The following is a 26,714-nucleotide window of genomic DNA, read 5'->3' as shown; positions in this document are numbered from 1 at the left end:
CCATGGTTGTATGGTGGGTGTAAAGGGGCTGTATAACCTGCAGACTGGTTATTTGGTTCCTGTTCCGCTCACAGCTCCTCCAGTGATCAGTGTCAGCAGTTCTCGTCACCTCCAGCCAAAGGTCAGGTCACCAACTGGCCAGTCCCTGCTCCTAATGACAGACTGAGGTATACAATGGAGAACTGAGGACATGGTGGTGATGATGATGATGATGGTGATGATGGCCTTGATGCTGTACAGCATATTGAAATGTTTTTAGATTATATTATAGATTATATACAGATATATGTATACTTCAGTGTTCGTTCCACATCTCTTCGTGCCATGTTCAGGGACACTTTGACATGCTGGAGGAAAAAGTAAAGGTGCTAACAGGTATAAATAATAAGAAGACTGAGCAAACACTCAGCTGCTGACTGACCCACACCGCGGGTGCTGCAGTGCTGTTGGATGCATTCATGTGAAAATAAAGACTGTCCAAAACAACAAGACATTTTCTGTAAAATTTAGACATATATATATCATTATCTTCATGGTTTATACTTCATGTTATATTTTACAGCCACTTTCTAAAGCTATTACCGTATGTTGAGTTCATTTCAATACACTGTGAAGCTTGCAGACATGAAACAAGCACTGTGTCCTAATTCCATCCACCATACTGATCCCGAGCAGGTTTTAACTATAAAGTTTGTTCATATAAATAATAAAAATCAAATCAACAGATGGTGGTGAAACAGCTCCAAATAAAACAAAAAAGATTAAATCTTAAAGGAAAGATTTTAAAGCTTAAACTGAAGTCACACATGTTGGAGCATTTCCTGTTTCCTGTAATTTCCTGTTAGCATAAAATGGTAAAGAATATCTACTTTGTATGGATTTGGGACACAGCTATACTGAGACAGGTTATCATTACAGTGAACATTTCATTGCAACAGCACTGCAACCTCTCAATGCAAGAAACCACTTGATTCACATTGTACTTGTCACAATGTTCAAAACAGCTTATTCTTACCTAGGGAACCTAGGGGGTGATGACAGAGTATACAGGCCACTACTAGAAAAAAAAATAGATTCAGGAATAAAGTTTAGATATTTTGAAGAGAGGGTTGAACTGTTTTGAGGGAAAAAAAAGTTACACGTTTACAAGACAAAGTTACAGGTAAATGAAAAAAATTGTAACATCACAAGAAGTTTAAAAGACAAAAGGAAAAGTCAGTATATTTCAAAAGAAGGTTGTAATTTTTCTAAATAATTGTAATACTTCGCAAATTAAGTTGTAATTAAAAAAAAGCAGTCTTAATATATTGGGAATAAAGTTCAAATAAAGTTGAGTAGAGATTGTAATTTTTTTTAAATTAAAGTAATGTCATGTGTTTATTGTCATGTTGTCATATAATATTATGACATTTCCTTGTAAAATTACAACTTCATTACACAATACAGTTTTATGAACCTCTCTCATTCAATTATAAGAAATTATATTATTGGGAGGTTATGTTATTCTTGAAATCTACATATTTTTTTTCTAGTGGCCTTGATATTCAGTCATAGAGGACATACCTTTGCAATGCTTTTTGACAGCCCTCTCTCAGATCTCATATCAGAGCCTATTTTATGTGAACACAGATTTTAAACAGTCCCTCACCATGAAAAAAAAGAGATACATTTAACATTGATATTGTTTGCTGTGATCACCTTTATCAAACAAGTTTTAAGACTCTGCATATGCTCTTCTGTGTGGTCAGTATTTTACCGTTCTTTAGCTTGGCTTCAGGAAAAAAAACTGCCATCAGGGCAGGCAGTCGAACAAAAGGGTCCATGTTTTTTATTTCTGATACATAAAGGACTTCCTTTCAGAAGAGCTTGTGTTACTGCTGCGCCTCCTCTCTCTCAGGTCTGGTGTTTCAGTGCATGTCGGCTCCTTTTTTCCCAGAATGCAGCTCTGTATCTCTTCAGTCGTTTGTCGGTCTTCCTCTTTACCACAGCATTTTGCCCTCTGGATGAGAAACATAAGAGAATTGTAAGAGAAAGTGAGTTCCTGCTGCGAGCACGTGTAGTAATCTATGTGCATGTGTCCTTACTCTGTTTGCGTCTGGACAGAGCAGAAGCTCACACACTCGGCGTCCTGTGTATCCGTGCAGATGCAGCGGCCGAGCTCCCGCCTGAGTCGCAGAGATCCAAATCCATAAGGAACCACGTGGCTGGAAGACAGAGAGTCAGTGTTGAAAGAGCAGCAATTTCATCACATTCTCTCCCTGATGAGCAAATAAAGGAACACTTCCCTTGACTGCTTCTGTTTGAATGATGTGATTGTAGCGTGATGAAGGTGCGAACTGACTACGTTTCACTTTTTCTGATAAGCGAACTCTTGTCGTTGTGCAGATAATAACTGTGTTCTGTTGTAGCAACTGCCCTTTTTTACCCAGAGGCAATAAACGTCTCAACAAGTACTGAATGGATCGCCGTGAGGTTTTGTTCAGACATTCATGTTCCCCTCAAGATGAACTGTAATAACTTAGGGGATCCTCTGACTCAACTTCTGTTTGTTTTATGACCAAATACCTGCAAAACTATTGACATCTTGTGGGAGTTGTGTGGAAATTATTTCTTCTGATTACACCAGCAGTCAGACAATCAGCCCGTAAACAAGCTTCCCAGTTAGCAAAACTTATTTGGAAGCAATGACGAATGTGAACAATAGAATGATTATCCAAACTGTCTCTTGTAACATCCATCACAGTCCCACAGACCAACTTCCTGCCTCAACCTTGACCTATCCCAGCAGGCACTGGACGAAGTAACAGCAAAAAGTTACTGGAGTCCAACGAAAATTTGGGTTGGAAATGAAAATCGGGCTTATGTCAAAACCCGACATTTGCTAACTAACACTGTAACGTTTAGCTAGCAGTAAGAAATATTGCATGATAATAAAAGTGACCAGCACCATATTGGCCTGAATATAAAAACCTTCTGCTTCCAACATGTGTTCTTGAGAGAGAAGAATTTGAGGGTAGAAAAAACTTTTGCCCTCATCTTAGATCCTCCTAATCCCTGGTGATGAGGGTCCTCATCGCTGAAGCTTCTTCTCTTGTGTAAATGACACAAAGCATACAGGAATAGGTAAAACTAACATTTGTGTATCTTCTCTCTCAGTCACAGACTCAGAATCCTTCTCTCCAATATTTTTTTCAGGCTTCAGTCTTTCTGAGCTCATCATCTGTGACGGCTGTAATTCTTGGCTGTTTGACAGATTTTCTCCCTGATTTATTTCTGCAGTAAAGACGGCTGGAGACGCTGTAAATATTTTTCTCTCGTCATGAATTTATTTCCTCTGTGTCAGTACTTAACTCCTGCAGGTTAGACCAACTAACTGTTTGGGTTTACCAAAAACTTTTAGAGCTGTTTAACTCTGAAAGACTCACAATAAACAAACTGGAGCACTTGCTAATCTGGCAACATCAAGGCTACAAACAACCCATAAAGAAACAGCTTGTAGGAGTCTTACAGTGGCACTCTCTCCATTCAAAAAGAATATCTGGTGAGTAAGCTAGTCCTTAAATATAAGACAAACCTTCCACCTTTCAAACAGGAAAAAAATATTGTCTACATATGTCACGTCCTGATCATTGTCCTGATTCTTTAATGAAGTGTTGCACCAACTGACTCCTGTCGTGTTAGCATCACTGCAGGCTGAGAATAGAGCTCAGAATAACAGGTGATTTATGGTCTGATTAAGACTTTGTTAGTGCAAGTTGGATCTGTGTTAGTCATATCTGGAACACCTTATTGTGTTTTGTCATATTTCACTGCTTCAGTGCACTCACTACAAACATGCCAGACGAGCTTCTTTTACTACTGTGTAGCTGCAGTGAATCATCACGCTGCGGATCCATCTGGTGCCAGTGCGACCGCCGCCACGGCTCGCAGCTGGCCTCAGGTTAGAGAGGGGGGATCCGCCGCTGGAGTAATGGTGGAGGGGAGAGAACTGCCAGCAGATGCCAGTGGCTTAACAGCACTACATTTATGTCAAAACAAGGGTATGCCTTAAAATAGAACTGCGGTTTCTGCTTTATTGTTTGTAAAATAGATCATTTGTGTCACATTCTTGAACTCAGATTTCTGGAAAGAGCAGTTGGACTGAATTTAGATTTTAGTCAGCCTGTGACAAATCATTTTGTAGTGATCAGAATGCTGAGACGCTTTGTGCCTTTTCCTGTTTTTTTTTTTTAATCAAATGGCAACACATCTGGATCTCATTTCCACTTTGTGGTCAGTTGTGACCCTTTCATCTCCCAGCCTCCCTCCATCAACTCTCTCCCAGCTCCTGTGGGCTAATTAATAAAAAACCTCATTTAGCTTCCTCTTTACAGTTGGTTGACCTTTGTGTCGGCTTAATGCTTCTGCTGGCTTCACTTCCACCTTGATGTCATTACATCTGTCAGTGAGCTCCTCCCTGCAGTTAAAGGGTTGAATAAATCTATGTGATCTGAACTTTTGAACTGTAACTTGATGAGTTATGGCTCCACTGAACCAAAATCCTGCTGAATTCTTCTATTCTCCTTACCTTCATTCAAACATGTCTATCATACAGGATTGTGGCTTATATGCAAACCTACAGCCAGACAAAAGCTCTGGTATTAGACTATCCTACGTTTCAACTTCTTTCTTTCATACCTGCACATGGTGGCATGGTTAAGTTTACCACAGTTAACAGAACACACATATGACCTGTACATCTATGGTGAGATGTTTTCTCCTCCTAGTTTCAGTTGTGAGCTCAACATCGACATATCATCACTTTTGCTGATACTAATAATAAATAATAATAATAATCAATATCCATTTTAGCAGCTTTCACACATCAGTACACTTAAAACTAAGAGCTTGTGGGATTGTCAAACTGTGTTTTGAGTATCTTTGAAAGTAAAGATATCTTCAGATAAGACATAAGCACATGACAAATTTAAATGCTGAACTGAACTATGAACACATCACTGGTGTGATGCCACATCATACACTGTAAATGAGCTAAAAAATGCAATAAGGAATTTGAATCATGGCACTTGTGTGTAAATACATACAGTATGAGCTGTACACATTTTTATTTAAATGCTTTGTGTGTATTTTTGCTACATGTTTGTTTTCATTCTATGTGTATCTATTAGCCTCACATCAAAGACAGATCTCCATCACCTGGCTGATCTGATCTGAAGGACTCTGATTCTGACATCAGGATCATAAAAACTGGTCCATAGTATTTAGACATTTTGTGACACTGTCAGAGTTTGGCTCGCGCTTAAAATGACCCTCAAGCCAAGAAAATAATGTGTTTTATGTTGTCTGGTTGGACGTTGTTTTGGATAAATGTGTCCACCAAATGGCAGAAGTTATGTAAACTGTATTTATTTGAGTTCACCAAAGGTGATTTTCTTCCTGGAGGAGGCTTGCTGTTGTTCATTAGCTTGTCTTTAGTTTGGATCGCAGCCTTTTGGATGGCTGGAGACATCCATCTGTGACTGAGGAGGAAGCTCCTCACTGAGTTCAGTGTATATATGTTTATACTTGTGAGAATGAAAATCTATTTTCTGAATTGAAGGACCTCCCTCTGAAAACACTAGTCTGTGTTACTTTATATCTTTGTTAATGTCAATAAATTCCACAATTTAGTAGTAGTAGTTTTTAATCAAAGAAGGAGGAAATAGAGAATTTACTGGGGACTATTTCCAGCGATGGATTAATCCATTGGTGCTCTAGTGAGTATTTGTGGCAGCAGGATACTGTGTGTGTGTGGGACTGAGTCAAGATAAACTACAGCGTGTGTGTTCATGGTGATGAAGGAACACGTCACCCAGCGTAACAGCGCGAGTCACTAATGTGAAACACACATTTCCTCGTTATTAGGAGACATTCGGTTTTAGTTCAGGTCTGCATATGGGATTTGTTGACTTGAAAAAAAATAAATAAAGGAGTGTTAACTTGTTCACATATTTAACTCAAACTGGTATTTTTAGCAGGATGTGAAACAGCGCCCAGGAGCTCGCTGTCGCCCACAGGGTTCGGTGGTATAGTTAGTCATGGTGGGCACTGCCACTGCTGTTTAAAAGGTCTTTATGATGAAGGCAGGAAGATTGCATTTTACCACCCTGCTATGTTTAGACTAAACTTACAATCTGAGACTTAGTGAGAGGGTCCCACCACCACTGCAGGAGCTGTTTTTGGATCATCTCTGGAAGCTATTTTGGTTGCACCTCTTTTTCTCTCCCTGAAGTTAATTCATTTCGAATGTGACTTATTGGCATGATGTGGAAAGCCTGCAGTTCAGTACACTCTTAAGCAACACAGTTTATGTATTGTGAAAAATATTTGCACGGGTTAGTTAAAGTTGTTAAAATCGCTGATGGTTTGGATACGACTGGATACAATTAATGAAGGAGCAAACAACAAAGTCCTATTTTGAACAACACTGCTCTTTAAAGACATTGTATGTACAATATATTCTTCTAAATCTTTATCTTTTATTGCTCAGACCTTAATTTCACCAGGAATTAAATCAATTATTACAAACCCTTCTCATTTCAATTCGACTATTCAATGTGGACTGGGCTTATAAAGTTCTTGTAGACACTGAAATGGGAGTAGGCTGTGAGGAGTTAAGCGGTTGTGGGCAGATCAGGGTCAGACCACAGTGATTTTAGACTCTTTGAGGTCTTCCTGCTGGGTTCGTGTTAAAGGGTTAAAACAGGCTATTTAGAAAAAGCAAGAGGAAAGACGGCAGAAATTACCATTCGTTAGGAAAGGTGAGCTTTCTTATTAGCTCCACCACATCTAACTGCTTACTCGTTGCTTGTGCATACGGAGCTAAAATGAAGTTAATTGCTACCAATTGTGAGAAGCGACATGTGCCTGGTTCCAGTTTGAGGCCAGGCAACTTCAAAAAAAGTTTCTTAAGTGACTTAACCTTTGGCCAGTTCAAGGCATATGTTACTCTACTGCTCCAAATGTAAAACAATACAGTTTTTTTCTGGAAATAATATGGAAAAAAGTGGAAATATCAAGAGAGTGCTAAATTGTGGATCGTTTGTAGCCTTAATGTGGCTCAGCTAGAGAGTTTCTTCATGTCAGTTTACGATACAGTAAATCTTTTAAAGCTCGTCAGCCCTAAAACATTGTAGACAGCCCAGTGTAAGCTGCAGGAGTGTCTGAACCCTGGTGTACTGTTAGTTCCTGATATCCAAAATGTAATATCTCGATGCAGTCCAGGCCAAATATCGCAATATACATTATTATCTCCATCGGGCAGTTTCATTTGTTTGCCATTTGTGACATGCCAAGGTACAATGTATAGTAAGAAAGCAGTGAGATGAGGGTCGGACTCAGCACCACAGTGAAATTTTGAAAAATGTTGGATATAGCACACTGGGGACCCAATGCGATATTTGATAATATCGGAATATCGGACCAAGCGTAGCTCCTGTCAAGTGAAAACAAGGTGAAAGCTTCTCCGTGATGTCATGATGAGGAGACAGTCAAACAATGTGATAACTGCCAGACAATGATTATGAGCATAGAGAATGTGGGGTTTATTTTCTATCTTATGTCAGGTTTGGTTCTTATGAGAAAAGGCTTCAAAGGAGGTGTTAGCGTGTTATTCAACTGGTTTGACACTGCAGAGTGAGGCAGCGTCTTAGAAAAGTCCAGATCCAGACAAATGACGTAATGAAGTAAAATAAACAGAGGGATAGAAGCCATGGTTTGAGTTAAACCGTCAACAACTGTTAAGACATCTGTGATCAGTGTTGATATGGAACAGTGAGGCTTTGAGTCTGGTAATGGTCACTGTCATTGTCACTGGTCACTGTCCAGTCATTTTCACGCGAACAATCTATTTCACAGCCTCTTGTTTTCAGGCCTCCTGTTTTACATCTGTACCTAAATCACAGCTGTGTGTCTACAACATTGTGTTCATACTGTGGTTTAGAGGAGACATGAACATGATGAAGCCAACTAGACCCTTATTTATTGACGTGCAGTGGTTTTCTCAAAGACCAAACAAAGAAACCAAAGTCAGCCTTTTTATCTGTTATTGAATCGAGGGGGTATCACTCAGCTCGGGAACAAGTTGAATTAAATTTTCTTTCAAAACAAAGTCATGTATATTGACTCTTTCAGTTTAAAACCAATGGCATGAAAGGGGAGAGTATTATTTACAGTATACTGAATAAATATAATGACATTAGAGCTGAGCAGGTATAATGAAAACATTGTGCTGGCACAGTTCCACTTAATCACTACTTGAGACATTTTTCACATTATTCATTTATCAAAAAAAGTAATTAAAAAGCACAATCTGGAGGCGCCCCAGTGGCTCACCTGATAGAGCACCCGCCACTTAGGCTCAGTCCCTACTACAGTGACTGGTGTGTGTGTGTGTGTGTGTGTGTTATATAACATGACATATACATAGTAAAATTATTGTACATATATTAACATTTTGTGACCCTATATATTAATGATGTATGTTTAATTTATATGTAAATTATTAAAACAAGATACATATGAAAATTCTATGTGCTTATGTATGCTTTTCTGATTACCATTCTGGAAAATGGTCACTTTATATAAAATCAACATATATGAACAGGCTTCAGGATGGATATGGAACATTTGTCTACAATATAAACATGCACACATAAAACAGATGTATTTATATGGGCCAGTCAATATATAACATTGTTCCAATTTCTAAAAGGTTTCATACATAATTTTACATATGTGCTCTAATTTAATATGTACATATATTTTAAATATGGAAATTCAATATTACATTTGCTTAGGGACAAGAATATGGATAAAATGAACGGTGTTTTTTTAAAACTGATGGTTGACTGTGCTTTCAATCCTGTAGCCTATTATTTTCTGTTCTGGAAACCACTGACCTGGCAAAACAATGGAAGTTTATCTAAGTTTTGGACTGCAGCTGCTGTGGATGAAGTCTCTCATCCTCCCTCAGAAACCTCCCGGCTACTGTGGGAGGGAAAACGTTGTACATCCCTCTGAGGTTTTGGAAAGATCATTGATTGCTTCTTATCTTTGTTTGGTTTTATAATCACGTCCCGACACTGTAAAAATTATTACAATGCTCCAGCGTTTCATTACTGTTGAAATAAACTCTTTAAATGTTTAATATTTCTCTATTGCTGACAGTAAACTCACCTTGGGGTGTTGACCCAGACGATGCCAATGTGGCAGAAAAAAATGCACTCTTTGTCTTTCTGGTTCTCGCACGAGCAGCGTTTCTCTCGCCGGTGGGCTGTGTGGGTGAGCTGCTCCAGGGGGCCCTCCTCCACTGTAGGGCTTTTAACAGAGAAGGCGGAGACTGGAAAGCACAGGTGGAAAACACTGGTTAGACACTGAGTGTTACTGTTATACTGCCAGAGGATTTGAGAGATGTCTAGTCTCTCTTTTTTAAAATCATGTGGGTCATGCTCTTATAAAGAACCAGATAATTCTTAAAGTTAATTCTTAGACTTTGTTTTCATCAGCATTCTATGGTCTTAGGCAGGGTTGCTATGAAAAACTATTTTTATTTAGGGTTCTGATTAAGAATGCAGTTCACTCACAGTTGGACCATCTGGAGGAGCTGCACCAGGGGGCCCTTTACAAAACACACTGCAGAAAAGCACTGAAAAATGACTCGCAGTCTACTAACAGTGACTTGGCTCTGAGGATGGTAGTGTGTGTTGGTTGGTGCACTACATTGTTCCAGACCGAAATATCTCAACTTCTACGTGATGGATTGGCAAAAACACTTTGTGCAGACCTGTTAAAGATCAGCATGTTAGCATGTTGATGTTAGCATTTACTGCAGCACAGCCTCACAGAGCTGCTATCTTATCAAGCAAAGATTTGACCTGTTGGTTGCACCAGATGAAAGGTCAGTGGATTAGCCTGTAGAAACCATGAATGCATGCATTAGATTTCAAGATATTTGACTCTGTACCAAAGTGTTGGTTTGCATCAGCATTCCTGAAAAATCCTTGTGCAAAAGTTACTTAATTTATCCGGTGCTTCAGCCAAAAGGTCATCAGGGCAGAATAATATCAGCCCTCAAGAAAATAAATGATATATCCTCACGATATGGCAACCTGTCTCCTAGAATTTACGCTTCTGTACAACTAAATTGAAAGGGAAATACATTTTGTAGGAAACATAATCTCTGGCTGGATCATGTTCAGCAGCAAAATAATTTCTAAAAGAATGCAGTAATATTTATTAACAGCAGCAGAGTCAGCAGGGTAGGAGGTGGTGCTCAGGACTGAGACCAGAGATCAGGTTCACGTCCAGAGTCCAGAGTCCAGAGTCTGTAGTTTAGGCAACAAAACCACTTCTTGATTAAGTTTGTTAAATGCAAATAAATAGGTTGTGAACTTCTTCTGTCTTAAAGCAGACCAGGATCTTTCCCAAACCTTAACTGAGTGCTGTGGGAGTCTACACACAACCAGAAAACAGGTTAATAATTCTGGAGTCACTACAAGTGGATACTGTTCTGCAAGATCAGATGTTTTGGTTGAAAACAAACATATTATCTGTGAACAAAGTATCTGTGACCTCATATGTTTTTGTTAGGTGTGTGTGACCCACCTTTTCCTCTCTTTTTTATGTTGGAACAACTCTCAGCTGCTTCCCTTGGCTACACAACAACCACAGCATGAGCAGCAATGTCACGCTGTAATTCCTGGGTCGACACCTCAACACGCACTCGTATACACACTGGCATACATGCACGCATGTACATACTAAAAAGCACACGCACACATACAAAGGGCCCATAAAGCCCACAGAGGCCACAGAAAGCCTTTGATCCTGCGCTCAGTGCACACAGGGGAATACTTGGGTGTCTGAAGAGGGATTTACACGATTTACACATTACACTTCTTCTCACCATAAATAACACAGGTCTGTTCTTTATATTGCAGAGAAAATATTCAAGGTTTTTTATTCATATAAAATCTTCAAAGACGCTTTTATTTGTCCAAGACGCTCATGTCCCAGCTTCTCCTTTCGGACATTAGTGGAACAAGAGTCCAAGGACACCACAGTGAATGCGGGCTCTTAAGGTGTTTGTGTTTTGTTTCCAGCTATTTATCAAGAAGAACGACTCCAAACAGAACTTCAAAAACAACCAGCGGTAAAGAAGCAATGTGTCACAAGGTAATAATATGAACAATCATATAAACATGCCTGAAAGTGCCTGGAAACACAAATCTGAAACCCAAACACCAAATAATAGCTTAGCAAATAATCTCGATTTATGTTCCCTTTACTAGTCTTCACCAGTGAACGCAGTTTGCTCAGTTGTCATCATGTTTGGAAGTCGAGGTTCTCAGTCACATGAGGAGGAAATGAAAATCAAGTTTTTAACCTTGTTAAACCTGAAACCTTGTCAGGACAGAGAGTCAGTTAGGATTAGCACAACGACTGAGACTGTGTCAGCCACTGCCAGTTACAAGCTAACAAACAATACAAACAAAAGGTGCTAACCATTCTGACACGTCTGCTAATCTCTGATTTTGGTCACAACAGACTCCTCATCAGACTCTGTGTCTGACTGGGGCTCAAACATGTGGCTGAGGCTCTGTAATGTTTCCTCTAATGCTAACCATCATGTGCACTGGTTTTTCAACCTAATGTTTCTCAAACGCTCTTGGTCTGCAGGCTGTTAGCCAACCTGCCACTAATGTGAACTCAGCGTGTTTCTAGGTTAGGAATCCCTCAGTGTTCATAGTTCAGGAAGCTTTGGCCTCATCTCATTGTGTCCTCTTCTTCTCCACTGGTTTAATGGCACCAACCAGAGAATCAGCTCCACCAGCTGTTTATCTCCATCAACCAACTCCTAATATTCACATGACAGTAGTGGATGGAAACATTCACCCAAAATGTACTTAAAATCTGCACTGCATTTGGAGGAAAACAGTGCAACATGTGAACTGCAGCTCTAACTTTTAAGCCAAGGTCGCCACACAGCCAGTGCTGCTCCTGCAGGTCTGAGACACGTTTCAGTTTATAGGTTGGGTCTCAGTGTTCACCTACACGTGTATGTTCGAAAGCCAGGTAGACACGTCTGTCAGCATAGCTGCTCTCTGCCAGACACAAATCACTGCTGTATCATAAAGAGGCAGATATGGAGAGAGAATAATGGAGCTCCTGTTCAGCCTCGGCATGTGTGCAGTGTGACTTCAAACACAACACACCTGGTCCCATTTAACATGTTTTTCTTTTCTTTGATCCTGGTTCTCCTTGTCAGAAACTTTATACCTCATATTGAGGAGGTACATACAATCCAAATCACCCAACACCCAAATCAACTAACAATAAGATAAATAAGAACTTAAATAGAGGAGCTGAATAGTGTCAGCCATGGTGAAGCTGGTAGCCTGAGTGCAGGAGATGCTGCAGTGGAAAGGAGAGGAGACCGCAGGAGGAATGTGATCAAAACTGTACAGAACATAAAAAAATGTGGAGAAGTCACAGGTACGAGAGGGAGAGAAAGCTCAGTTCAACTTCAACTGCTCTGAACATCAGCCGGTCAAATTTCTTTTTCCCAGCGTCACAACTTCTGAATGATGAAGGTCCTGTTTCTGAGGTTCGGAAACAATGTTTTATGATGTTTAAAATGTAGCAAAGTGACATCAAACTTCGTCACGTGTGTAAAGTAACAACTGATATTTTTAGTTTAATTACATATGGTGGCATTTTGGTTGCAAGTTGGAATGGGGCCAAGAACCACCCAATGCCAAGTAGTGTATTATCACTTACATGATGTCATGGTGGTTCAACAAAGTACATGCCAAGGCACTGCATTCCTGGTAAGTCCCGCCCATCTTAACAGTTCTGATAACACTGATAATTACCAGTTTTAGGCTTGACCCTGATCTTCTGACCTCACTGCCGGAATGTCAGACAGGGCACAAGATGATTGTCGATTTCAAAGATAAGAAAATGGCTATTATTGAACATCTGAGCTTTTCTGTACAGCTTCTGTACTCACTGCCTGTACATAGTGTTTTACCAGTATATTCCAGATCAGTTTAAAGTAAAACTATTCATTCTCTGGGTTGGAAAATGAACGCTAAGGTCAAAGAGGAGAACTTCACTCTGCCTCCTTATCTGGAGCTGGCCCTGCAGCACAAATACACAGAAAATAAATGCAGCCTCCCCATTGGTTTGCATGGTCATTTTTGGAACTGCTAAGCCAAACTTGACTGAACTAGGCTGTTTTGTCCTAATGCTGAAGAGAATGCTACAGGTTTTAATCCATTTGGCATGGGTACGTCACGCTTCTCACCCACAGGCATCGCATATCCTCCAAGAAACACACAGGCACAAACAGGCCTTCATGCAATATCCTGACGAGAGCCACCTGGTAGAGGGTAGAGCTGGCTGTGGTTTATACATACAAGGTTAGACAAACGGGATGGAGGTTCAGTTGCTCAGCCTGAGCAGGGACAATCATCAAGTGATGCCCTCTTCTCACTGCAATCTTAGAGGCAAGTCTAAAAAATTAAAAACTGACTGTCAAATTTTCATGTTGTCCTCCATATGATAATGAATCCACAGCCACTAATGATGGACAAGAAATTTCTTTTTACTTCAAGACAAACATAAATTGACCTCACAAAATAAAATGGTCGTACCTTGACATTTGCCTGATGGATGACCCCTTGTGGTTGTGAACAGAATTACCGCCTATTTTCAGAAGCGACAGTGGACTGTTTCTTTCCTTTCTTTCGACCGTGATCTTTCGCTGACCTTAATCTAGTAGTTTCAAATTTTGATATTAATCGTTTTGATGGTCTAATGGTAACAAAGCACATCTACCAGCACCTCATTCATTAACACATTAGATCTCATTTGTTCAAACTTATACAAAAACTGTAAAAATGACATTTAAGTCTCTGCTGGTCACCTGGCACCTGCTTGTCATATTCACAATTGTTTTTTTGTTTTTTTTCCCAGATTTAACAACCTTAACTACAGAGCTTTAGAAGAGCTGATAGGTGTTTTTTTTTAAATCATTGCACAGAGTCAGGCTAGTGAATAAGCATTCTTCCCAAAACGTCAAACTTTTCCTTAAAGCTACGAGCTACGAGTACAAACAGAAAACAAAACTGTGACCAACTCAACATACCCAGCTGTACCCAGCTGTGTTGTGGCGAGAGTTTCTTCACATTCTGTTTACAAAAACACAATGTAACGGAGGAGCAGATTGTGAGAAACAAGATATTCTCTGGTCTGATGATACCAAGATTCAACTGTATGTCCTTAGCATCATGTCTGGAGAAAACCAGGCACTGCTCATCATCTGCCCAATATCATCCCAATGGTGAAACATGGTGGTGGCAGCATTGTGCTGTGGGGGAGTGTTTCAGCAGCAGAGACTGGGAGACTGGTCAAGGGTGAGGCTGAATGGAGCAAAGTACATAAATAATGTTAATGAAAACCTGGTTCAGAGCACTCAGGACCTCAGACTGGGCAGGTTTACCTTCCAAACGGGCAATGACCCTAAGCACACAGCCAAGACAACGCAGGAGGGACAACTCTGTCAATGTCCTGAAGTGGCCCAGCCAGAGCCCTGACTTGGGTCCAATGGAACATCTCTGGAGAGACCTGAAAATGGCTGTCCTCCGATGGTCCTCATCCAACCTGACAGAGCTGGAGAGGATCTGCAGAGATGAATGGCAGAAAATCCCCAAATCCAGATGTGCAAAGCTTGTCACGTCATACCCAACAAGACTGGAGGCTGTAATCACTGCCAACAGTGTTTCGACTACTGAGCAACAGGTCTGAATACTCATGTGATATTTCAGTTTTTCCTTTTTCATAAATTTGCAAAAATTCTAAAATTCTGTTTTCAGTTTGTCGTTATTGGGTATTGTGTGTAGATTTAACTGATACTATTTTTTAAATTATTATAAATGACAGTGCAAAAAAACCCCTTTACAGTCAGAAAAGAATGTCAGAGTACAGTAACTCATGAACCCATGAAGCAGCTGCTTTAATCACTTCCATCTCACTTGAGTCATCACACATGCAGCAGTGATTAACTGAGCAAATGATTTCATTAATGAAAAACATAGTCATCACACATACAGGCTGCAGCTTGACTTTAGAGTCTACACACAGATACTAATCACCAAGACTACACAGGACCGCCTGGCAATGAGCACCGCTCAGCAAATGCTTCTGGTAAGATGAGAGCAAGAAAAAAATGCAAATAAGAAGATGAAAAGCTTTTCAGTATGTAAAAAAAAACTGCACCTGGTGATTGACATTTTAAAAGTCAAAGGTTTCCAAAGACTTGCAGGTTAAGTTGTGTCTCCAAATTGCCCGTAGGTGTGATTGTGAGCGTCAGTGTTTGTCTCTACATGTCAGCCGTGTGACTGACTGTTCTGTGACCTGTTCAGGGTATGTATGGACTGTGCTTGATTGACACCTCCTCAGATCTTATGTTGGCTTTACACCACCAGTTAAAGGTGTAATTTGTCCCACACTACCATTCCTATTGGTGGATGGAGTCCAGTGACCTCATGATTACTGAAAACACATGGCCTTTCATCTTGTGGAAGCTGTAGAGGGGCCCTGAGTCAAATCTAGTCTATAGTGCTTTATTATTTTAGTTTAAACTGTACACAGATGTTGCATAATGACACAGAACATGGTAGTTAAACATAGGAGACAAGTTGTAGGGGTCAAGTAGTATTATTTCAACACAGCCTTGTTACAAAGCAAAAAGCCACTTCCTGGGTTAAATTTTCAAATTCACAATTTCTTTTCCATGTGTTGTTTAATATGTAGGACAAGGTGCAAACATGGACACGCACAGTCGGGGTGTCGGCTCTGTGCGGCTCAATGAGCCCTTGTTAAAACTCCCACTGAGGTCAGAGCATGCTGGTCTTGGAAATCTGTGCCAGCTAAATGACGACTACCACATGCCCAGTTTCTGCCATTGACTGACCAAAGCAAAGTGCACAATAACAATGTGAACAAAAATGGTCGCATTCGAATCCATCACTTAGAACTGGTGGTTTCCATGACACTGTGGCCAAAGTTTGGACAGCACTGGGGGCTCGGAGAACAGCTATCAGTAGATGTGACAACATTAAACAGAGAACAGAGATGTTAAAACAAACACCACAGACCTTTGACTTCATGTTCACAGTCTATTAATGATGTCAAAAGGAGAGAAACCGCATTTAACAATATTATTTCCCTGGTCGTAAGAAACCACATTGCGCTTAACTTAATTATGAAGTTATTTAATGTTCTGGGAGCCAAAGGTAGGAAAAAAGCTTGAGAGAAATATTATTGAAACTCAAGCCAGACTGGAATCATTTTGTAACATTTTCACTCAAAAGTAGAGATGTCACAGGCGCCATTTTAGGCAGAGAAACTGCTGCTATGATACCACCATTTTCCGTTTGAAGTGTAGGTCAAAACACAAACTCTGTGCCAACCTCTTTTTGTATGTGACAGCAGGCTGTAAGCTGAGAGTTGAAAGTTTATTGTTTCCTTGCTAAAGGCAATGCATCATACATTATACACTTTTTCCTAGACATTAGGTTCTCATCTCCACTTTTGGCACCCAATCAGTCCTCCAAGCAGCCCTGAGTGCAATGCATGCTTCCTTTTCTCATAATTTTATTTAGTGTTTTCTGGTCTTTGGGTGCAGATTTTCCCCCATCCATAAGCCTCCATACTTTATATACATGTGCAAGTATTCATGCAAATATCTGCGGTATTTTGCATCTGTGGCTCCAGAAAAAAAAAAAAAAAAAAAAAAAATGTGGGAAAACCCAAGAGGCAGGCTCCTACATTGTTTGGAGACTGCCAAGCCAAAGTTTAATTTCTTGCCCTGTTATGAGAGAGTCTGCCTGGCTCCACAGGGTTTGACAATATTTGACAATATACAGGAGGATAAGCTGCCTAATCCATGGGTTGGCTGTTTGGATTGGCAGAAGTCACTGTGCAGGTAGAAGCCTCTTAAAAACAAAGATTCAGGAACACATAAGTGCGTTTCTTCACTTCTATCAGCATGCATGTGCACCTATAGAAAGGGACTGAAGGTATGAAATGGTATCGTGCACGTAGTTCATGAACACCATCCGATCATTTCATATCCAATGTGATGTTATAGCCTTGGTTCTAGTTTCCTAGGAGGAAATAAAGGTGCTGCCAACATGACAGCCAATGTAAACTCTCTGCCTAATTTGGAGTTTTTGATGCCCCAGATAGCCTGGAAAAATCTTATTGGACTGATGGGAGTAAAACAGACCCCTCTCCATCAGTGATTCCAGATGAGCCACTGACGACAGTTACCCACCACCCTTCCTGACCTCCAGAGTGAGCACAGTTTGCAGAGTGAAGACATTAAGGAGCTGCTAACCTTCAGGGTTAGGATTAGCAGGTTGGGACAGGTGTCAAGGTGAGGCTGCTATTGCTGATGGGAGTCAGAACCCACCCAAGGGGCTGCATGTTTTTTTTTTTTAGGGGCTTTTTGCGCCTTTATTATAGATCATAGATTATTATATATCAGTGGAGACTGACAGGAAAGGGGGTAGAGAGAGGGGAATAGCATGCAGGAAAGAGTTGGACCAATCGGGAGTCAAACCGGTGACTGCCTGCTAAGAGCGTCTTGCGTTCACATGGTACGCGCCCTAACCAATTGACTACCGGGCCGCCCCGGGGCTGCATGTTTTTTTAAGGGATCGTGAGATGATAACAGGATAAGAGAGAGGACAAAACATATTGCTATATAAAGGTTTGTTTTTTCTAGTCAAGTCAAATCATTTTTATTTACATAACCCGATAAATGTCTCAATGGGCTTCTTAGGCTCATAACAGCAACTGTTTCCCACCCTGCTCAGGAATAGGATTTTAGAATTCTTGTGCACAAACTATCTCGTCCAAATTCAAAACATAACTGCAATAAACTCAAGCAGCTATTTAATTTAGATTTGACTGTTCATGTCCTGACAACTTTCACTGTTTCTTTTGCACTTCATGAGGCTACACAATGGTACAGCCACAGCTAAAGCTGTGATTGTAAAGCAACATCCCAAATGTATAAAAAAAAAGAACAATGGACAAAAGTAATGAGTGTGATATCCATGTGATATTGATTTTTGTTCCTGTCACAAGTGAGTCAGATCTTGGCTCAGGTTCCAATCAAGTTCCAAGTCAAGAAATACAAGTCCCAAGAAGTCCATCATTATTCATTATTTGTGTGTCTGCTGGTGTGCAGTGCCAAATGCTTTTCCATCCTGCTTGCACAATGTGATTGGCTGCTGTCAGGTTCAGTCAGTATATTTTATAATCCAAGGAAGGGTAAAATAGAGTGCGTCATTGCTTCAGGAACAAACAGCAAATTGCAAATTGCAGCCACAAATGTGCTCTTTGGAGTCAAGGGCCACGAGAGTTACTCTGAGTCCTTAAAGGCCTTTTAGGATACTGACCTTGACCTTTGACCACCAAATTTATATCAGTTCATCTTTGAGTCAAAGTGTACGTTTGTGCAAAATTTGAAGAAATTCCCTCAAGGCGTTCCTGAGATATCGTGTTTACGAGAATGAGATGAATAGACAGGCAACCTGAAAACATAAAAACATAGGATCAGACGTAAATAATTCTGTTTGGAAATCAACACTGTTTGTTGACGCCAAATCAGTTTGAAAGAGCAACAACCAACAGGGAAACTCCAACACTTGGCCGGCTGATGAGTGGTGTAACCTTATCACAGTCACGTAGCATTCAGCTGACTGACGGTGTAACTTGATCACTCAGTCAGTCAGTGACATTCTTGTTTATAGGGCAGGCCCTGCTGTTGCAGTCCAGCCAAAAAGTGATGCCACAGGAACACATGGATTGTGTTTTGAGCCACAGTTGCACTTAACTAGCTCAGTCAGCCATTCCTGTAGTTATATGGGCTATTAGGTTTTATTTAGTCTCTAGGTGGTTATAGACATATTCTGGTGTTGTCTTGTGATTTCTGCAGCAAACCTTAATAGGCTTCAGATGTCTGGCTGTGACACACGACGAACACAAACAGACAACACAGATTAAGACCAAAGGAAGGGTGCAGATAGCAGAGAAAAAAAAACAGAGTGGATAGAGAGAAGTGGAAAGGAAAAGAAATGTATGGACAATGGAAAAAGTCAAAGCCAGGAAAGTACAGCAAAAGGGGAGACAAGATGTTGACAGAGTGGTGCTTAGATACTCCTCTGAGGTCCTTACACTAACGAAGACTCTACCCTAAAAAGATTTAACTTATGAGGTAGGCACACACAAAAGCTTTAACCTCAGTGATGTGTTGTTCTCTTTGTCAGTAATGAGCATGCCTAGAGCAAAACGCAAGAAAATGAGTAGATTCAGGGCGGGTTGGGAGACAGTAAACCACAAGCCCCATTTCATAATGTCAAGGTCAACTTAAGTAGCAACACACCTCTTCTCAAGCGACTTACCAGTCAGCCTCAAGTTTTTATTCCCATGTATTTGGTACTCTTAAAAACTACACTATACTTTATATGGAAAAACTGTCCTTTAGCTATGTTTTTATAGCAAGAAACTGTAGTTTTGTGGAGATTTCCAACTATGTGCAATTGTGAACTCTCACACGTCAGTATGTGATCTGCTTTCATTGACTGGCTCTACATTTCTGATTAAAACAATTTAAAACCTGAACACTCAAGAGGTTGTTCTGTGAAGATCCCTCCCAGACATATCTGAAGAGGTGTTACTCAACAAGACTATTGGGAATATTTAAGGCTGCCACAAATTACCATCAGGCAGGCAAAGGATTGTGTCACTGCAGTTTTTCAATTTAGCGTCACTTACTTAGACTGCAGATGTAAATGAGCCCAGCCACACCGGCTCCAATGAACACTGGTATTGTTCTCTAGTAGGAAGTTGGTGAGAGGTCAGATTATTGTTGCAATGACTCCTGCTCCTTGTTCCATCTACACTGTGTTCTTCCTGGGGCTGGATTATTAACCAGGGCTCCAGAACCTCTAGGCTTGTTGTGTTGTTTGGATATACCGCTAAAGTCTCAAGTACCCTAAAGTGGGTACTGCCTTATCAACTACTCAAGGTGTTGAATAAGGTCCTTCATATTTCATTTTTTGGTACATTTTGCACATTCCCAAATTAATTTGTATTTAATCTAATCCAGGTCGCCTTCTATCATAAGTAAGATGTACACACTGCGAAGCAAGTGGGAGGAATGAGGGTTAATAGGAGTCCAGCAGGTTAATCTGGCAATGTTTTAACACTTAACAGGCACATATTGGAACTGTGGGACTTGGCATACTGTAGCATGCTGATATTGTCCAATAGTGATACTATTGTTTATATATATGTACCACAGAGAACAAATAACTTGCCGTTAGACCAGTGCCACCAAAGGACGGAGACACAGGAATCTACAAGAAGGAATTCTTGATTTCAAGTAAATTTATTGATCACGCAGAGAAAACAGTTGTACATAATGTCCTCTGTGTCTCAGGGGGGACCTTTGTTGTCTTCAACTTCTGTTGTGAAGTTTGAAAGACATGTTTTGGGGCAAAGAGCTTAGTATAAGTCAGGATATCTCAAGGCTCTGCTGTTTCATTCTTTTTTTAATCTCCTCCAAGCTCCCACGCTCTATGGAGGTGTGAAACTAAATCACTGAGTGCTGCTTTAAGCAAGAGAGGTTCCCATTACGCACATGTGAAGTTTTAGTGTTCAAAAAGGTAAAACTCTGCACACCATGAAGATTCATGAACACATTGTTATGAGTTCTTAAGGAAACCATCTGCAGATTGGCTTTAGTCCCAATCTGAAGGACACCTAAACCAGGGAGTGGCAACTAAAGTAATCTAAAGCTTAGATTACACCAGTTTTCAGTACAACCATGGTGTTACATAACTCTTCCAACACTCTTAAAGGATCTATTGTTGATGAAAAGGGTTTTACCACACAGTCCTTAGCAGATACAGCTGCAAAAGCCAAAAACTGTACCACATTATCCAGATCACAGACCTCTGGATCTGATGGCCTGGGGCTACATCAAGTTATTATATGCTCATAGTGGGCTCTTTGCCCCAGGACCATCTGCCAACATACAATTAATACGTTCCCTACCTAACAGTCAAACATGTGGCTCAGAACTGAGGAGCTCCAATACACAGTAGTGACACTCACTCTGGCCAGTTGCCAGAGCTGACAAGGGAGAGAAATTCAACAATGCCTTTGTTATCACATGGGTTCACACAGGTGTAGCAAGGAATCTCAAAACCCCTGGCAGTGAGATCCCGTAAACACATTCCAGATTCTCCATATGCAACAAAACCTAAAAATCCCTGTGATGTACAGAACTGCATTCTGAATGTATAAGTTAGCTCTCCACAGAGCACACACAGTTATATTTGCTCAAAAACAATAACTTGCTTGTAGAGTTTGTTTTTCTTTTTTATATTGAAGAGTTACAAACCTTCAATTGTTCATAAAAGATTAATCAATACTTTGGACTGTGACTGTAGTTTAAGGTTTTGTTTTGTGTGTGGAGGAGCTTTGAAACCAACAATAAAGTCATTTTGAGCCAAAAATGTGACTGGAACGTCAACAGTTCCCAGTTTATTAACTAATTTGAATGTGATAAAACACACACACACACACACACACACACACAGCCTGGGCCTATCCTGGCCCTGGGGACACATGGACACACCCATCTCATTGTCATGGTGGAAACAAGGAATGGGAAAATCATTACACAAGTGCTACAAACAAAAAGAAAAAACTAAGGAGTTGGAAAATAAAATGAAGTCAAAGACAAACTTTTCTCTTTTTCTTTTTTAAACCAACACACTAGAAGTTAAAGAGAATGCTTTACATTTCTGCTTACATCCCATTTTTATTATTTCACTATATTATTGTTGCTTTCTCTTATATATTTCACTTGTACTGTTAATGGTCGCTTTCAGGCTACATATTCATAAGCCCTGACTACAATGTAAACTAATGTTTGGAAAATGGCACTGATGTTAAGTGTAAGTCTCCAAAGTGTCTATTGTAAATGAAAATAATTCTTCAGTACACAATGCATATGGAAAAAGATGCATCAAAGTCCATCAGTTAATTATTTTCAATGCAATTGCAGATTTTTTTTCCAAAATAAGTTAAAGAACAATGTATTACATGCACAGAGATACACTTCTGTCATTTATTAAGAATAAAGAATTGGTGACATTTTCTTACTTTTTTGAGCAAAATTTTATAAGGTGGAAAATCAGCTGTATGCTCAACTATAACAGACTGCAGAAAGAGTGTAATAATAAATTTTGACACTCTAAAAACAAGATTTTACTACAAATGTTTGCCACTGAGCCTCAGCAGTTAATAACTCACTGAAGTTAAACATAAAACAAAGTCTGCAGCAACTCATATCCAAGCCCTCAAGCTTTTTTTTTTATATCTCTATTTGCTTCAAGTTTAACTGGGCTTACAGAGACAGATATTGAAGTTGGATTTACCTTGATACTGGTGGAACAACATCAGAGTCGTGGCAAGGACCCACAAGTAGGTGAAGTCCATTCTGCTTGCCTCTTGACTGTCCAGGTGACAAATCTGCTGAGAAACGTAAAATTCACCACAGCAGCTCCCTTCTTCCAGTCATTAAAAAAAACAGCGGGGAAAAACCCAAAGATATTTACAACACCTTTCAATCACAAAGCAGAAAAAAAAGGGTTCCAGTGAATCCAACACCTGAGATTTTAAATGTTCCCAGTCAACACTGAAAAGAGGAAAAAGTAGAGTGAAAATGATCCAGTCAGGTCAATGCTGAAATCTGCACCAGTTGCCACCTAGATGCAGTGCTAGATAACCCCTGGTTCAGAGTGTCGAGCTGTATCCTGAGGGGCTCCGAGGCTGCTGTGGTCTCCAGGCGGAGGGAGGACAATGTGATGGATTGGGAACACGGTTGTAATGAGCTGTATCACAACAGATGGAGAGGAGTGAACAGCAGGAGAGAAGGAGGAGAAGGAGGAGGAGGAGGAAGAGGGGGAGGATACATGGGGGAGGCTGGATCTGCAGTGAGACACCTCCACAGCTTGAACGTCATTACTCACAGCCTCCTCTGCATGTGGTTGACCGGTGTCATGCTCTCGTACTTGCTCCGTCTCACTGAGGTCTTCCTCATTTGGGCTCAGCCTCTCTGCTTTCTGTGTTGCCTTTCTGGTCACTCTTCTCTCCCTCTTCCTCTCGGGGATCTCCTCGCAGGGTCCACCAGATGTGGATCAGCCCCGTCCACTTTGTGTGCACACATCTTTATCCATGTGAGTCTGTGAGGCAAAAAGTATGTTATCCTGCCACTGTGGAATATTTTGCCTCAGTGTAAATGAGTCACAGAACCCATTTTTGACTGCAATTCTCAAAATGGTATTCTCAGGTGAGTTCCACAACCATAGGAAAAAGAGGGTGTGATCCAAATTTATGCTGTGATAACATAATAAATTGTCTATTGTAAACTTGCACTATGTATATGACTTAGCTTGAGACAAAAAACAATGCTCTGGTTTCCATTAGTTAAATTATTTGACTGATCTGAATGATCAAGGCAGGAATTTGGAGATTAAAATCAAAAACAAAAAGCCAACAACACACTGACCCTGCTGCATGATTTCCTGACCTTTTCCTTTCCTCGAAATTATCTCAAAATCTGACAGGTAAAACAACATTAAATGTTCATGGAGGATTCATTATTTCAAAAGGATAAAGATAAATCTGAGATTAGACACCACAACCTTTAATCCAGCACTAAACTCTGGATAACTTTTACATTTTTAGCGCGACTAGTGGTAAAGCATGACAATAGCTAAATGTTGGGTCCCTTTTTTTTAAAAGTCAGAATTAATAGCAGCTATTTTCTGTGGGAGGAGCATTTGCTCTTGCTTTAGCAAAGTGATTGATGAAGCCCATCCATAATTTTTGCGTAAACACTGAAGCTGTGTTAGCCGATGTGTAGTTAGCATAAGGTGCACTTAAAGCCATATTAACAATGCATTTATGGAAAGGCAACTTGCCAAGACAAGTATGTAAAACACAACAAGATGCAAAGACCAAGATTCCACAATGGATGGTTTCCTCTGATAAATTCAGTGTTTCCTTCATGAGGAAACGTCAGGAGGTAATGTCAGTAGCCACTGGTTTGGCTGAAGGTCTCAAGCTAGCTGCTAAAGTTAGCTAACTTACAAGCATTGGTGCAGTGCTGCCAGGGTGCACTGGAACGATGCTCTGCCACTTTTTTCTCCAACTGATGACAAAATATCACAGCTTGCATAATCCACTTGAAATGTATGCACATTTTTAAGCACATGAATTTGTCATATTGGCATTTACAGCGTATTGATTGATTTCCAAACGTCAAACACACATTCAGTAACAAGCAAGGAAACATTCCACCTGAAAAGCTGCCGGTAGCCTCTGAGCTGCACAGTGAATTTAATGGTTAATTAGTAAAGATGAAAAGGCTGAAAACATCTTTATTCATCATTCACTCTTCTGACGTTTCTTTATCTGTGATGCATTTACAAAGAAACAGGACAGAGTCAGCCTGCTACCACAGGACAGCTGGTGCTGCTTCCACAGAGCTGCTGGACATGAAAGCTAGCCTAGCTATGTTTTCATAGCCTAGCCTGTTAGCTTCGCTGGACCTCTGCCTGCACTGCAGCTTTTCCTCTGAATGGATGTTTCCAATGTGGCTTCATTTGCTTGACACAAGTCAGTAAATGAAATCATTCAAAACACGAACTACTTGTGTTCATTCACCTGCTGTTGATCACAACCTACATTTGTCTGATATTACTTGGCCGGATGTTTGGCTGACTGCTGCGTCATATTCTCAACATGATGAAACTGCTCATAAAGTCAGTCTCACATCTGATTATGTGATTATAGTTGACTGATCTATTTAAACTTGCCACCGCAGGAACAGTGATTACACAACCTTCAAAACAAGACACAACTTAACTGTGGTGTCATAGATGCCCTCCGGCACTACACCTCTGCTCACAAGCTACCGCTGCTCCTGCCCCCACACAAGTTTGGTATTATCTCATTTTCTCAAAGACCATTTTGAATTAAATGTCACCACCTTCACAGCTGAGTGGTGAGCTATGAGAATGGACCAGACCGTGTTGAGCGATGTCAATAAAAGGTGAGTGGACGTCATAGATAACTAATAATAATAAATCAATAGTTGTACTGTGCATGCTGCTGCACAGTTAAACTTCACAGGAGCTGGAGATTTTCATCCACTAACAAATGAATTGTTCAACTTTGTTAAAATCCCTGAAGGTTTGATTCTTAATATTGCTGTTTGTCTTGGAGTATGGACAGTAAACCCAAGAAGAAATCGTATCGAGTTACAGAAACTAGTGAAATGGCAGCTAGCCGGTGAGTGATGTGAGAATTGTGGTCGTCTATGTGCAGTTTAAAAAAAAATCATGACCAATGATTTAGAGTAGTGAGCTGACATTAGATGACTGTGGCAGCATCCAGGCGCAAATGTGAAATCTGCGTTTGCTCATTCAAATGTAACTGGAGAAGTTAGGAGAGGATACGGAGGTGAAGTAACAGTGTTTAATGTTTCTGTCCTCCATCTATCATCTACCAACAGTGTGCTGTTTTCAGCTTCCCTACTACTTTGGCAGATTATACTCTCAGAGTATTTATTTTGGATTGGATTGCTGAGGAGTTGCCTGCAGCATTTAAGAGACTACTCTGAGGTCATCTGGAACATACTGTACGCTGAGCAGGGAAATGACACAGCCACAAAAGGTGGTCCGCCGTTCCTGTCTGTCTTTTTTATCTCTTTTTTTGGGCTCAGTTTAGGGGAAGCTGTCTCGCTGTCTTACTGCCAGCCTAACCAAGGAGAGGCTGTTGCGGTAAACCATTCATAAAGAAATTAAGGAGGACAATCCAAACATCTGGGAGGCAGATACTATGGTGAGTTCTAGAAAAGAGCCTTTTGGTTGGGTTTCCCCCAAAATTACTCCACCAGATCTCGTGAAATTTCCTGAAATGAGCACGGCGTCCTGAAATGCAAATAGCAAGCTCTGTGCAGAGGAAGTGAGTTTAACCACCATGAAAGGACGAGGCACAGCAGAAACCGACAGTAATTTATACTGGAACTGCATTTTACCTATAATTCCTGATGACACTGATTTTTATGAGCCAGGTTCAGTTCCCAGCTTGTAAGGACATGGAACTTTTTTTAATCTCATCTATAACTAACACTTTACGGGAATATGCTAATTTGCTTTCTGTCTGAGAGTGAGATGTTGAGATGTTTATCAATCTCATGTCTGTGTGTTAAGTGCAGAGCTGGAGTAAGGATGCGGTTTAATCTGTATGAGAACAGAAATGTTACGTGCTGGAACTATTTCCTGACAAATAACAGTTTATCCATCTAGCCAGTACTTTGTCTAAGACTACATGATACCTAATAAGGGCTGCGATCATGATAAAAACTGGTTGAATTCTCTAAATGATAAGTTAAGGAGCTTCAATGCTTCCCATCTTATCTCCTTTAGCATAGGAAAGACTGGACCTTCCTTTACAAAAGAAGAGGAGAAAATGCTGTCCCACAATTCCTATTTAATATCATGCACCAGTGTAAT

At 40.4% G+C, this 26,714-nt stretch overlaps 1 protein-coding gene across 2 annotated transcripts; it reads right to left on the bottom strand.

The window, feature by feature from the left end:
* Positions 1 to 294: 294 nt before the first annotated feature.
* LOC139612431 (endothelin-1) lies at positions 295 to 26,714 on the bottom strand. Of its 2 annotated transcripts, XM_071468005.1 has the most exons (6): positions 24,286 to 26,714; positions 23,163 to 23,375; positions 22,569 to 23,024; positions 9,217 to 9,379; positions 2,085 to 2,204; positions 295 to 1,999 (listed from the first exon to the last, which is right to left on the bottom strand). In XM_071468005.1, exons 3-6 carry the CDS (start codon positions 22,627 to 22,629, stop codon positions 1,894 to 1,896), a joined length of 450 nt encoding a protein of 149 aa, XP_071324106.1. In that variant the 5' UTR covers positions 22,630 to 23,024; positions 23,163 to 23,375; positions 24,286 to 26,714; the 3' UTR covers positions 295 to 1,893. The 2 variants fall into 2 exon arrangements, with proteins under 2 accessions (XP_071324106.1, XP_071324105.1); XM_071468004.1 differs by having other exon boundaries at positions 22,569 to 23,375.

This window comes from Trachinotus anak, unplaced genomic scaffold (assembly GCF_046630095.1).
Source record: "Trachinotus anak isolate AG129_WGS33_773 ecotype Australia unplaced genomic scaffold, CSIRO_AGI_Tana_v1 ptg000031l, whole genome shotgun sequence".
Lineage (NCBI taxonomy): Eukaryota > Metazoa > Chordata > Actinopteri > Carangiformes > Carangidae > Trachinotus > Trachinotus anak.
This window is presented reverse-complemented; position numbering and strand designations above follow the sequence as displayed.

What these genes read in the sequence shown, in the direction of transcription:
- LOC139612431 (XM_071468004.1), bottom strand. Translation starts at nt 22,629, where the DNA reads ATGGACTTCACCTACTTGTGGGTCCTTGCCACGACTCTGATGTTGTTC. An exon ending in GTTGTTCCACCAGTATCAAG is followed by an intron (nt 9,380 to 22,568) that starts GTAAATCCAACT and finishes TGTGCTTTCCAG; the next exon opens with TCTCCGCCTTCTCTGTTAAA. An exon ending in TCTGTCCAGACGCAAACAGA is followed by an intron (nt 2,000 to 2,084) that starts GTAAGGACACAT and finishes TTTCTCATCCAG; the next exon opens with AGGGCAAAATGCTGTGGTAA.